Raw genomic sequence first — 13329 nt, forward strand, 5'->3', positions numbered from 1 at the left:
AGAAAAATAAAAGCTTACTCTCATTTTGCATTTTTCTGGCAATTCATAAATTGTATGCTTGATATCGGGCAAGTCATTTCAACAAATCCTTTGGTATTCTTTGGTATTGGGGGCAGATGGCTATTTGTTAATAATTCAACAGTTAACTTTGAGGGTATGTGCTATACTCTAGCCTTCTTAGGCAATACATTGGTTCAGGAAAGTAAAAAGAACTTAAGATTCTGAATTGTGGTATAGAAGCATTATTACTGGATCCAAAATACAAATATCTGTGTTTCTTATCTTGCTCTGCCTGTATCTATCTATATGACCTGGACAATTCAACTACCTTGGGATTCCAGTTTTTCATGTTTAACACAAAAAAGAGTGACTCATGTTCTCCCAGTTTTCACTTCTGTGAATCTTCTATATTGTTTTTCTTTTTCTAGTATAAATACAGTATTTGGAAACTTGTTCTAATTTTTTAACTCAACAATTTTCATTCCAGTTTCCTTTTTAGGTAATGATGCTGATACTTCAAATGTATTTACTGAAGAAAAGTTTCATAGTACTTAAGACCACCATCAATGATTTCTGACACTTCTTTGTGTTAATCATGTGGCCTGAGACAATCTAATTACCTGCCTTGCTTCCATTTTTTTCCTTTATAAATATCAGTACTAATAATTCCTTTCTTATATGATATTCAATTGTTTAATCCAAGAAAAGTCTTGAGAGTAGTTCCTAGGATTTAACAATATAATCAATTCTAGATATTATAAGCTACTGTCATTATTCAAAAGTAGCTACGGTCTATTCTTTTCCAGGTAGAATTCTAGAATGTAACCACCAACCATTTATTGGCTACACACCAACTATCATAATGCTTGGATTTTTAGAGACTACTCATTTCTTTTCTCAAAAGCTGTTGCAGCAGTCATCAGAGCTTGGAGGCAGCTCCCTTTGGAGCCCATTAATTCTCTTCTAAGCACAGGCAAAGGAATCAACACACAGAGATGTGTTGGTCCTGCTACTACCAACTTTGATGAATAAGGAGCGGATGTGGAAAACAGCCCAGTGGTCTTTCTCTTCAAGGATCTCTCCTCTAGGAGTAGAACTTGTGAGGGAAATAAGCATGACCTTTGAAGCCTTCTTTCATCTGTGAATAAGACAGCACATTTGATGGTTCACCATTATCCAAACATTAATAACCTTCACTTCTATCTTCTGTTGTTGAGCTTTATTACTAGTTTTAAACTGCATGTGTATCTTGGCAGACTTCAAAATATTCAGCTTGATAATCTTATTGATGCTCTCTTCAGGGATTCCTAGAGGAAATGGAGAGTTCAGATAACTTCACCTTTTCGTTCTTTATAGAATGATTAGCATGAAAATGAGCTCAGTACTATTCTGTGTTTGGACAGGAATCAAATGGGATGGTATATGTGAAAGTTAAAAACCTTTGAAGAAATATCACTTTGTTTACATACACACATATTTTAATAAAATACAAGTAATTGTCTTCACTGTATATGCAAGCTGACTTCATATACATATATACTTTACATAAAAAACTTGAAACCACTTCCAAGTGTGAAAGTCTCATGTTTGAGAACACTGAAGCTGATAACTACTTCCACCTTATTTCGTATGATCCTCTTGACAGATCATCCTTACAGTACCTCCACTGAATATGTCCTATGCTGCACTGGATCTATAATTTCCAGGACGTTGCCTGGTGCTGTATTTTCACACTGACCTTTTGAGTTCTTAGCCTTGACCAGGACTTTGTTTCAACAAAGCAATTGTTACCTGTGTATACGTAATCATTTTCTGTAGTCAGGAATCTTGTATTTTTACCAGTGTTAACTGTTTTAATATTTTTTTATTCCTTTTTCAAGGATGGGGTATCTTACTTCCTTTTAAGACTAGTATCTATGATAGTTGCTAACTAGTTCACTCAACGGGAAACATCACAGACCTTCTTTCCCCTCCTATGGGACGGAAATTTTGTTTATCTTTTCTTTTTTCCTTTTTTAATCTAGTGTAACACTAATATGCTTTTCTGAATTTCTGTATGGAATGAGAAAACTGGTAACTCAGTTATTGCTGTGATTTAGCTATATAATTTTATATAATCTTTTCAAATGGAAAAGATCATGAAGCTGATGCCAGCATCTTTTAGATTTCTCACATTGGAGTTTGTTATGAGCTCAACATTATTCCTGCGGGTGAACAGGAAACAGAATAAGTAGCAGAGATGGCCCATGCACTGAAAAAGCTGAAAAATACAGTCAAGGAATTAAATTGATATGAAGAGCAGAAAACAAAACAAAACAAAAAAAAATCAAGACACTGCTTAACTTATAAAGGTCTTACACTGTGTATTATAAAAAGTTCTGGGTAAACTTCAGTGGACCATCACCTATGAAAAACACTCCATATTTAATCCTTACATTGTGGCTCACAATTCTGTCCACTAGTCTTTAAGGGAAGTTTAGCCCTAGCAGACAGGAAGAAATTTGTGGATGAGAGAGTTAAAGAAAATCAGAGCTATTATTGATTGAATTTTGGAAAATTGCAACTCTTTGAAGTGCTTCACATACATGGTCTTAATTCTTACTAACCATTTCCTTTTTGTATCTGTGGAAATTAAGGATCAGAGCCATTCAGTAGCTTTACTAGTGGTACAAGGGTGATGGATTTGGGATTTGAAACAAGGTGCTTTGGCTTCAAAGACAGGGTTCCTTGCCATTATCTAGAGGGGGATGATTGGGAAGCTGTTGAGTAGTACAAGATATATGGCCAGAACCAGGAAATCAGTGATATAAACATGAAGGGATAGGCAGGATTTTAGGATGTCAGGTGAATTCTGCAGGAAAAAGGTGAAAAGGAAGTTGAAAGTAGGTGTGTTTTCTTCAGCAGGGACAATTGATATTATGTCAGTTATCGACCACAGTACTGCAGTAGGAAGATTAACTGGTGGAGAAGGACTCAGTACTTTTGGTTTTGGTAATTTTGAAATTACCAAAATCACATGATTGATACTGGAAAGTCAGGTATGAAGCTGAGAATGCATTCAGAATTGGAAGTACTGATAATTTAAGTCGATAAGGTGCTCAAGATACCCAGAGAAGTAAAGATTCAGAATAGAAACTTGGGAAACCTTTGAGACTGGGAAGAGAAGCTAAATAAATTGAGAATGAGAAATTGGAGAGATAATTGGAGTATCAGAAAAACAGGATGTGCTGAAAAACAGTGGAGAGAAGATTTTCTCAAAGATGGGACTTGAATTGACCAAGTGCTGCAGAGAGAAATCCAATAGGATACCTGTAAATGGCTGAGGTGATGATGGCATTTTAAAACAGCCATCTGTGTTAGAGCAATTTCATAGGAAGGCTTGTTCTCTGTGTGTGTGTGTGTGTGTGTGTGTGTGTGTGTGTGTGTGTGTTTTAACATGGGAAAATATGAACGTGTTTGAAGGTTGAAAGGAGGAAGGTTGGGGGAACAGGCTATGTATAACCTCAGGTATGGAATAGCCACACTGTACTTCCTGGGTAGAAGTTGGGTCGTGTGATAAAGCAAGAAGCCATAAATTTCTCTACTTATAGGAATCTCACTCATCACTCTGAATAAGAAAAATCTTAATTTTTCCCTTTATTATAGAGTAGCAGAGCAATTGCACATCAGCATGGAAGAACACAGAGGCAAAAACAGTCCTACTAAAGCTGTGATCTACTGACTAAAGCTGTGATCAGGGATAAATGCTCTGACTACTGAGAATGCTAAATATGTCAGTGTTCCTAATTAGGTCAGCACTGGGTCTGCAGAATTGCTCACTCCAGTGCTCTGCTTCATTTACTTGACACTGATAATTCCAGAGGTAAACTTTTTTTTCATGGAACAAATAGACTCACCACCTAGTTGGAAACAATGGCTTATTCGTTGTGAAGTAGTCTTATCACAGGGCCCAATATGGTAAACTCTCATAGTTGCAATAGACAAGAACAAAATTTAAAGGGATAGTTCTATACAGGTATAGATACACACTATCATAGCCTGTTTTGTGATGCTATGACAGAATACCACAGACTGGGTAATTAAAAAAAGAACAAATATTGATTTCTCCCAGTTTTAAAGGCTGGGAAGTATAAGATGAAGATCCTGGCAAGTTTGCTGTTTGGTTTCAAAATGGCACCTTTTTGCTTCATCCTCCAGAGAGGAGGAGCATTGTTTTTATATGGTGAAAAGGAAAAGGGCAAGAGAGGACAAACTACTCCTGTAATACCTTTTCTTTAAAAAAAAAATAATATTGATTCTATTTGGTTATTCATAACATTAGGATTCACTTTGACCTAATTATAAAAGCATGGAATACAATTTGCTCTAATTTGGTCCCAATACTTCCCTTTTCCCTCCCCTCCTCCCTCCCCCCTGTTCCCTTCCCTCTACTCTGCTGATCTTTTTGCTATTTACTTATAGTTCTTTTTTTAAATTATTATCTTGTGGATGTACAAGGTGATGAGATTCATTGTGGTATATTCATATATGTACATAGAAAAGTTAGGTCAGATTCATTCCACTGTCTTTCCCTATCCTATCTCTCCTATCTGCCCTTCAACACCATTCATTTACTCCTCTATTTTATCCCTACCCCCACTCCATTTTGGATTAGCTTCTACATATCAAAGAAAACATTTGACCTTTGACTTTTTGGAACTTGCTTATTTCTCTTACCATGACAGTTTCCAGTTCCATTTATTTACTGGCAGATGCCATAGTATCCTTCTTTATGGCTAATACTCCATTGTATAGACATATCACATTTTCTTTATCTATTCATCTGTTGAAGGGCATCTAGGATTGCTCCATAGCTTGACTATTGGGAATTGTACTGCTATAAACTTTGATGTGGCTGAATCACTATAGTATGCCGATTTTAAATCTTTTGGCTATATACCAAGTAGTGGGATAACCGGGTCATATGGCGATTCCATTCCTAGTGTTTTGTGGATTCTTCACTCTGCTTTCCAGAGTGGTTTCACTAATGTGCAGTCTCCCTAGCAATGTATGAGTGTACCTTTTTCCCCACATCCTCACTAACATTCATTGTTACTTGTATTCTTGATAATTGCCATTCTGACTGGAGTGAGATGAAATTTCAATGTAGTTTTAATTTGCATTTTCCTAATTGTTAGAGATGTTGATTTTTTTTCCATATATTTGTTGACCATCTGTATTTTTAATTTTGGAAAGTGTCTGTTTAGTTCTTTTGCCCATTTGGGTCTTTGACTTTTTGGTGTAAAGTGTTATGAGTTCTTTGTATATCCTGGATATTAATGCCCTATCTGAGGAGCAGATGGCAAAGTTTTCTCCCATTCATGCTTTTAATTGTTTCCTTTGCTGTGCAGAAGTTTTTAAATTTGAAGCAATCTCAATTATTGATTTTTAAATTTTATTTCTTGTGCTTTAAGAGTGTTGTTAAGGAAGCCAGTTCTTGTGCCAACATGTTGGAGTGTTGGGTGTACATTTTCTTCTAGTGGGTGCATGGTTTCTGGTCTAATTCCTAGGTTTTTGATTTACTTTGTGTTGACTTTTGTGCAGGGTGAGATATATTCTACTACATATGGATTTCCAGTTTTTCTGGAGCTATTTGTTTAACTGGCTGCCTTTTCTCTGGTATATGTTTTTGGCACCCTGGTGTAGCATCAGATAGCTACATTCTGTGCATTTGTCTTTGTGACTTCTATTTTGTTCCATTGTTCTTCCTGCCTGTTTTGGTGTCAATCCATACTGTTTTTGTTAGTATAGCTCTGTATTATAATTTGAGGTGCTGTATTGTGATGCCTCCTGCTTTGCTTTTTTTGTTAAGGATTGCTTTGGCAATTCTGGATCTCTTATTTTTATGAATGAATTTCATAACCACTTTTACCAGTTCTGTGAAGAATGTCATTAGACTTTCGGTAGGGTTTGCATTGAATCTGTATAGTGCTTTTCTGTGTAGTGATATTTTGACAGTATCAATTCTGTTTATCCAAGAGCATGGGAAGTCTTTCCATCTTCTAAAGTCTTCTTCAATTTCTTTTAGTGTTCTATAGTTTTCATTTTAGAAATCTTTCACCCTTTTGTTAGATTGATTCCCAAATATTTCTCTCTCTCTCTCTCTCTCTTTTTTTTTTTTTTTTTTTTTTTTTTTTGTTGGTGTCTTCAAACCCTTTGGTAGTGGGATAAATTCATTCATTCAGAGCCCTCTTAACCTAAATACCTCCTAAATTACTCCACTCTCCAACAGTTTTACATTAAAAATTAAGTTTTCAGACTTGAATTCTGAGGAATACATTCAGATCACAGCACACACACGTACACATGCCTTTTATCCCCCCCCCCCACACATACATATGTACACACGTAGTTCTCCTCCTCTTATTCATAGAAGATATATTTCAAGGCCCCAGTGAATACCTGAAACCATGGGTAATACTGAAACCTATATATACTATGGGTTTTTTTCCCTTTATATAAATACCCATGATAATGTTTAATTTATAAGTTAAGTACAATAAAAGATTAACAATAGCCGATAACAAAATAAAACAATTGTAATATTGTACTATCAATAATGTTTTGTACATGTGTTTTCTCTGTATTTTAAATATCTTCTTGTACTGTACTCCCCTTCTTGTGATGATGTAAGGTGACACTGCCTACATGATTTGATGTGAGGTGAATGATACAGGCATTGTGATGTGGCACTAGGCTACTGTCAACATTCTTGCTTGAACACAAGCTTTGTAATACCCCAGCTGTGATCTGTCTGACACCTGAGACTGCTCCTGAGTGACTTGCAAGTGGGTTTTGTATACAGCATGGACAGAGGGTGATTCATGTCCTGGGCAAGACAGAGTGTTGTGGCATGAGATTTCACCATGTGACTCAGAGTACCATGTAATTTAAGTCTTGTGAATTGTTTATTTCTGGAATTTTCCATTTAATTTAATGTTTTGGGGCTGTGGTTGACTTTGAATAACTGAAACCATAGAAGATAAAAATATGGGTCAATGGGCACTACTATATCCATAAAGAATCTTGGCTCTTGAGCTATGGAGAAATCTACCTTCTTGAACCTGGAAGCCAGAGTGTATTCTTAACTGAAGACAGGGCAGAACCCCAAGCCCAAGGAATCAAAGCTCTCTGGGACCCACCCCAAAGGTGGTGATGCAAAAGAATTGTCGAAGTAGTAAACTGATGGGAAGTTTTAATTTGAATAATGTGAAATGGCCTATATTTCACTGGTTTGACTTACAAAAATAGCAGTTTCTTAGGATCAAAGCAATAGGAGGGGGACAAAAAAAACTATTGGAGACTTGAGATTGATCACTGAATTTTGTCTTATTGAGGATGTTTGTAGTCCTTTGATAAAAATGGATTAAATGAGTAGTCCTACAGAGATTTATTCATCCTCTGTAGAAAATATTGAACAGATGTAACCATCTCTGCATGTCCAACTTCGTTCTCACTTCATTTCTCAGAGCCAAATTGAAAGTCTTCGATTAGGGAGGCTTTTGGTTATTTTGAATTCTTTTGTTTATAGTCTTTTTAAGAATCTGATAAAAGCTATTGACTTTTCTTCTTAGGAAAATAAACATACATACACTTAAAAAAATTGGAATATGCACGAATTCACCTGAAGTACAAGTCAATAACTCCTCCATATAGGGATGAAGATAATTCTCAGACCTTCAAAGATCTGTGTAACCCACAAAAAAGCTGCTAGGCCAGGGCTTATCCTCCCATCTATAGAGAAAGGGAAGCTGTATGTAGGATGCTGTGGCCTGTAAATCATGATATATATATGTATAATCTGGTTTTTGGTTATGGAACAAGGCATAAGGAAATTGAGACAAAGATTCACCTGTTATTTCCCTTTGTTTGGCCTGCCATTATCAGATTTTTTTTTGTTGGGGGAGTACTGGTGATTGAACTCAGGGGCACTTGATCACTGAGCCACATCCACAACCCTATTCTGTATTTTATTTAGAAGACAGGGTCTCATTGAGTTGCTTAGCACCTCACTTTTGCTGAGGCTGGCTTTGAACTCTCGATCCTCTTGCCTCAGCCTCCCGAGCCGCTGGGATTACAGGAATGCACCACTGTGCCCAGCTCATTATCAGATTTTAATTGTCAGTACATGTGCTTATTAGTACTTGAACTTAATTTATTTATTTATAATAGAGAAAATCAGTAATGACTGGTATTAAATTCTATGCTCTTCCATTAAAGCTACTACGCAAGTGGGTATTGAAAAATAACCTCAGGTAGTGTCTATCTAAGGACTGTGTGTTGGTTCTAACTGGCTGCTGAGTAGAATTACTTAGGATACACATAATAATGCCCAGGTCCAACTTAAGACCAATTGAATCAGATCTCTGAGAGTGGGGACTAGACACTGATACTTTTCAAAAGCATCCCAAGGAGTTCTGGTATGTCATTGGATGAGAGTAGATAAGATGAAGAGGCAAGATGGCAATACTTCCTCACAGGTCAGGCCGGTGGAAAGGTGGGAAATCTCCAGCAAGCAAACGAGTGAGTTAGACTCACATGAATCCAATTGTCTTGATAAGTATTCAGCTCCTAAATGGGAATAAAACAAAGTCTTGGTCTCAGGGTCTTAAGGCGTAGGACAACAAACTCATGTAGCTTTAAAGCAACAGCAATGTTTTAAAAATTGGGACAAGATAATGTGATTTATACAGGAAGGGACTCTGGGGAAGAAAAACGTCTCAAAGAGGGTATATTCCCACCTGGTTCATATTTCAAAACTTGCAAAAGTATGAACAGTGAAATTCTCACTCTCCCCTTTCCAACTTTCTATTTTCTCTCCCTGGAAGGCAGGCGGCCCTACCGTACAATAGTTAATTCATGTACAAGTGATGGCTTTTCCCCTATTTTATGCAAATGACAGCTTGCAAATATGCATACTATTCTGCATTTTGATTTATTTCACTAAATAGTATGTCTTGGAGAATGGCTTAAGTTTTAACACTTCTCAAGTTTAAATGTTGTGAGCCTAAACGCTCATGCCTGGATAAAGGTACATGATGTACAGTAGGGACTCAACAAATGCTATTGTCACTGTCATCACTTCCAAAATAAACAAGCCCTTGCTTGGCAGCACCTGTCAGCTAACATGAACTTCTATAGTACTCAATAAGGAATGCTGCTGTCTTCACCTCAGATCTGCAGGTAAAACATGCCTTGGGTGACATTCTCAAAAGGAGTGCTCAGAAAGAGACCAGATGTATTTCTAATCCTGCCACCAAAAAACTAAAACAAAAACAAAAAACAAAACAAAAACAAAAGATGCAGTTGACTCAAAACAATTTTGTGACAAAATCTGCAAAACCACTAGTAGCATTTACCTCCAGACTTGGATAAACTAAATTATAGAATTAATAATAAAGCAATGAAATTCTTGCTGAAAGATTTAACTTGAACTTTTAAGTATACCTTTCTTTTGCTGAGGACTTATATTTCCCTGCTTTCCTGTGTTGGAAGTCATCAGTAGGAAACACTGAGAAGTTGGGATCCTACCTGGTTTCCTAACCAGAGACTTGTCTCCTATAGTCCATTAATATTAGCTCATTGAGTCATAAATTATAGAACATACATAGAAGTTATTATTTAAGATACTTCTATAACTGTGCTAGCTTCATACCATCACTTGCCACATTATGATCTAGTTGATATTTGCAGTTGATATTTGTAATTGACATTTTCTAAAACTCCGATATTAACAAGACATGATTTGTAATGACCAAAGACTTAGAATCTCTACTTAGTCATTGTGGATATCACGTCAGGCTTTCATTATTTAGGCAGCAACCAATCATATAAAAAGGAATTAAAAAACCAAATGGTAATGACATTGATTTGAGTTTGAAGTTTTTTTATCCTTAAGTTTTGATTCTTTACTCCTTTTGATATGCTTTTTGTTTGTTTTAAATCCCTGAGATGTTAGAATCTTAGTTTTAGATTGAATATTGTACAGACTATTGTTCCTTACTGAAAATGGAAGTTCTAGAATCAGTGTCATTTTCTTCAGGCAGGTCAGCCTGGTTAATGTGTTACTGGCTACCCTAATAAAGCATTGTAAACAGATTGGGTTGCTGGTGTGTGCCTGCTTGTCTCTGTGAGTGTACCTGGGCACAAGGGTACGAAGAAGGATGCTCAATAAAATCAATACACCATCGAGTCACTTTTATTTAGTGTCCATGATAAAAGTTGCTTACAAACTTTGCTTCAGTTTGTGAAGCTGCTAGTCATCATAGGTGCTGAGAACATACAAATCCTAAGTTTATTATTGTATTCCTTCCCTTTATTAAACCCAAATAGCTTGCAGCCTCTGGTATATTACTTTTAATAACCCACATAGACACACACACCCTTACTTAAGGGTAAGTTCTATTAGGGCAGAAACTTATCTGGCTTATTCACAAAATTGTTTCCAGAATTTAGAACATTATACAACCCATATTACATAACCAATAAATGTTTACGAAATGAAGGAATATATGAGCACCATCTACTTTATTATAACTTGTCTCAGATGAAAGCTCTTGCTCTATTCTGCCTCATGTTATCAGAACTTAAGACATATGTTAATCAGTAGGCTATTTTTGGGAAAGGAAATTTATCATCATAATTTTGTTTTAATCAAATTTGAGGTCAAATAGAATTGAAGAAAATGTAAAGTAGAACATATAAATATTAAAATTTAAAATAGGGAAACATTTTGATTGTAACATTGAAGTGTCTACTGGGGAAGGCATAATAAAATGCAAAACAACTGAACTTTGAGTTTGACTGACTTACAAAGGAACATGATGAGATTTTATGCATCACTTCCTTAGCGTCCTAATGGTAATTCTATGTTATGATTTTTATGCTCAAAAATATAGTATTCATTTAGTGCAGGGTCAGAATTGCAATAGTAGTTATAATCCTATAATACTTATTTAAAGTATGATATAGTTTTAAAATATTTCTAGTACTTAATCCATCATTTTTGTTATCATTAGACACAGTTAATTGAAGACACTGTGAAATAAATGATCTTCTATGTAGGTTGTCTTACATAGTACAACACTTTCATATTGACATGTTAGTTTTAGTATCATTGTCCCATGAAACTGACATTGGATAATTGAATTACTTCAACTGGTCATGGAATTTCTTTCTTCAGTGGAGGTCAAGCTATTTAAAAATATTATCTCAGTGCTGTCAGCTTATTGAGGAGATATTGGCAAAGTGATTTATTCTTCTTTAGCAGGCAAGAAAATGGAAATATAGAGGAGACAAGTCAATTGCATAAGGCTTTTTGACAAATCAGTGCTATGTGGGTGACAGAAAATTTTTCAAGTCACTGTCCACTACTGTGGGGACCGATTGGTGCTGAACATACAAAAGTAAAAGTCAAATATTCACCTTGCTTTGTTAGAAAGCATGGTTGCTCAATCATTTCTGACTGATGTGCTTAAGCCTTTAGAATTTGTGAGTCAAGTTACCTATATGTGTTGCCAGATTGCTAACTAGCATATTTTATACTGTTTAAATGTATTGACCCAAGTGAAGTAGTAATGAAATAAATTGAGATCAAGTGCTTTGTGATTGTTGTGATAATAAAAATAAATTTTTATTCACAACAAATACTTTTCGGTATTAAAAGAACAAGAGAGAAATCATTAGAGTGTTAAAAAAAGACATAAAGAGGTTATTTTTTAGACAGGAAAATAATCATACTAAGGAATAGTAAGGACAACCATTTAAAAATTAAAAAGTGTCCTATCAAAGATTCAATTAGAAGTTGATGAATCTAAATTATAGACCAGCTATGATTGGCCTCATATTTATTATCTGTTTATTAGTTATACTCTGTTTGGGAAGATCTCTGACTTTGATATTAGCAAATACTTTCCTTTTTGCTATAGTTCCATTTCCCCTGTGTGTTTTCCAGAATATAAGATCCATGAAAGCTCAGATGGGTGATTTTGTCAGAAGTTTAGGAAATACAACATATGGTTCCCCATCTCTTGGAAATTCCTGATTTATTTTGACAGTTTTAAGGCTCAAGAAATAAGAAACCCCTCTCTCTCTCTCTGCTTATTTCAACTTTTTGCTGTGAAATGGCTTTTACTGTGAAATATTCATATATTTTGCATAATGTATATTAACATTCTGAGCACCTTGCTTTAAAATCATAGGAAGAAACAGCAATGAGAATGGATTGAAGAATGAAGTTATGTGGCTGGGCCAAGATAGATTTTATGAGTCACTTGGAATATTTATAGGGTTATTGATTTATTTCAATAATCTGCTTATTTTTCTCTTTGTAGTAGCATCAATTAAAATGTTTTGTGCTTTTTGAATTATATAATCTACCAAAATTGTTATATATTAATTACTACATGTTTTTTCTATTGAACATGCATAATTTCATTTTGAGGCTTTGGAAAACATGCAGTTTGAGATATCTGAGGGAATTTCTTTTTAATGCATACAAGTTATTTCCTTGGAGTGATACATTTAATTGAAAAGTTCACTGATCAGGAATCACTGTGATTTTAGATTTTTCTGCTTTCTCAAATGATTGAAAATTGCTATTGTCACTTTTAATAGTGATCATGAAAAAAACATGTTAATGGTAGAATAATGACCATATTTTTCATTTAGCCTACCACACAAAAGCAACATATTTAATTTCTTGGCAAATAGAAGGAATCTTTATTTTCTTAATTTGAATATGATATATGTTCCTGGTGCTTCATCTTTCAAGATGTGAGAAAGGAAAAACTGTAATTTTAAAGCTTTTAGGATGTCGGAAGGGAACAAACAGCCTTTTCGAGGTCTGGGCATTTATTTTGTTTTATTTATGATGGAACATGGGAATATTTTAAAAGCAAGATTTGTTGAGCACCTAGCTTTGTTAATATTGCTGAGTTAAATGTGTAAGTATTGAACTGTCGATGAAATATGAGACATTTTACCCAGTGACATTTTAAATGAATCTCATTGTAGGGGAAGCCTGTGGGAACACCAGATGCTGGTGCTTATTTCCGTGTGCTTGCAGAGCATGGAGTGGCTGCCTTGTTTACAGCGCCGACTGCAATTAGAGCAATCCGTCAACAGGACCCTGGGGCAGCCTTGGGGAAGCAGTACTCTCTGACAAGGTGAAGTCGGGATGCACAGGGCAAATTACATTAAAAACTGCAATCAAAATGAATAACAGAACATTATGTTTTTTCTAGTACTGTAGTACCTCTATGGGAACAGCCAAAGATTCGGAATCTGAAG

General features: G+C 35.4%; 1 protein-coding gene across 5 annotated transcripts in view; it reads left to right on the plus strand.

The window, feature by feature from the left end:
• The window catches only part of ACSS3 (acyl-CoA synthetase short chain family member 3), a 167388-nt gene that overhangs the window by 74361 nt on the left and 79698 nt on the right, over positions 1–13329 (plus strand). For all 5 annotated transcript variants that reach the window (XM_079140420.1, XM_079140423.1, XM_079140419.1 and 2 more), the window contains one exon: positions 13054–13205. In XM_079140420.1, the coding sequence (XP_078996546.1) occupies positions 13054–13205 (152 nt within the window). The remainder of the gene's footprint in view (positions 1–13053; positions 13206–13329) is intronic.

The sequence above is a fragment of the Sciurus vulgaris genome, assembly GCF_902686455.1.
Source record: "Sciurus vulgaris genome assembly, chromosome: 5".
Taxonomy (NCBI): domain Eukaryota; kingdom Metazoa; phylum Chordata; class Mammalia; order Rodentia; family Sciuridae; genus Sciurus; species Sciurus vulgaris.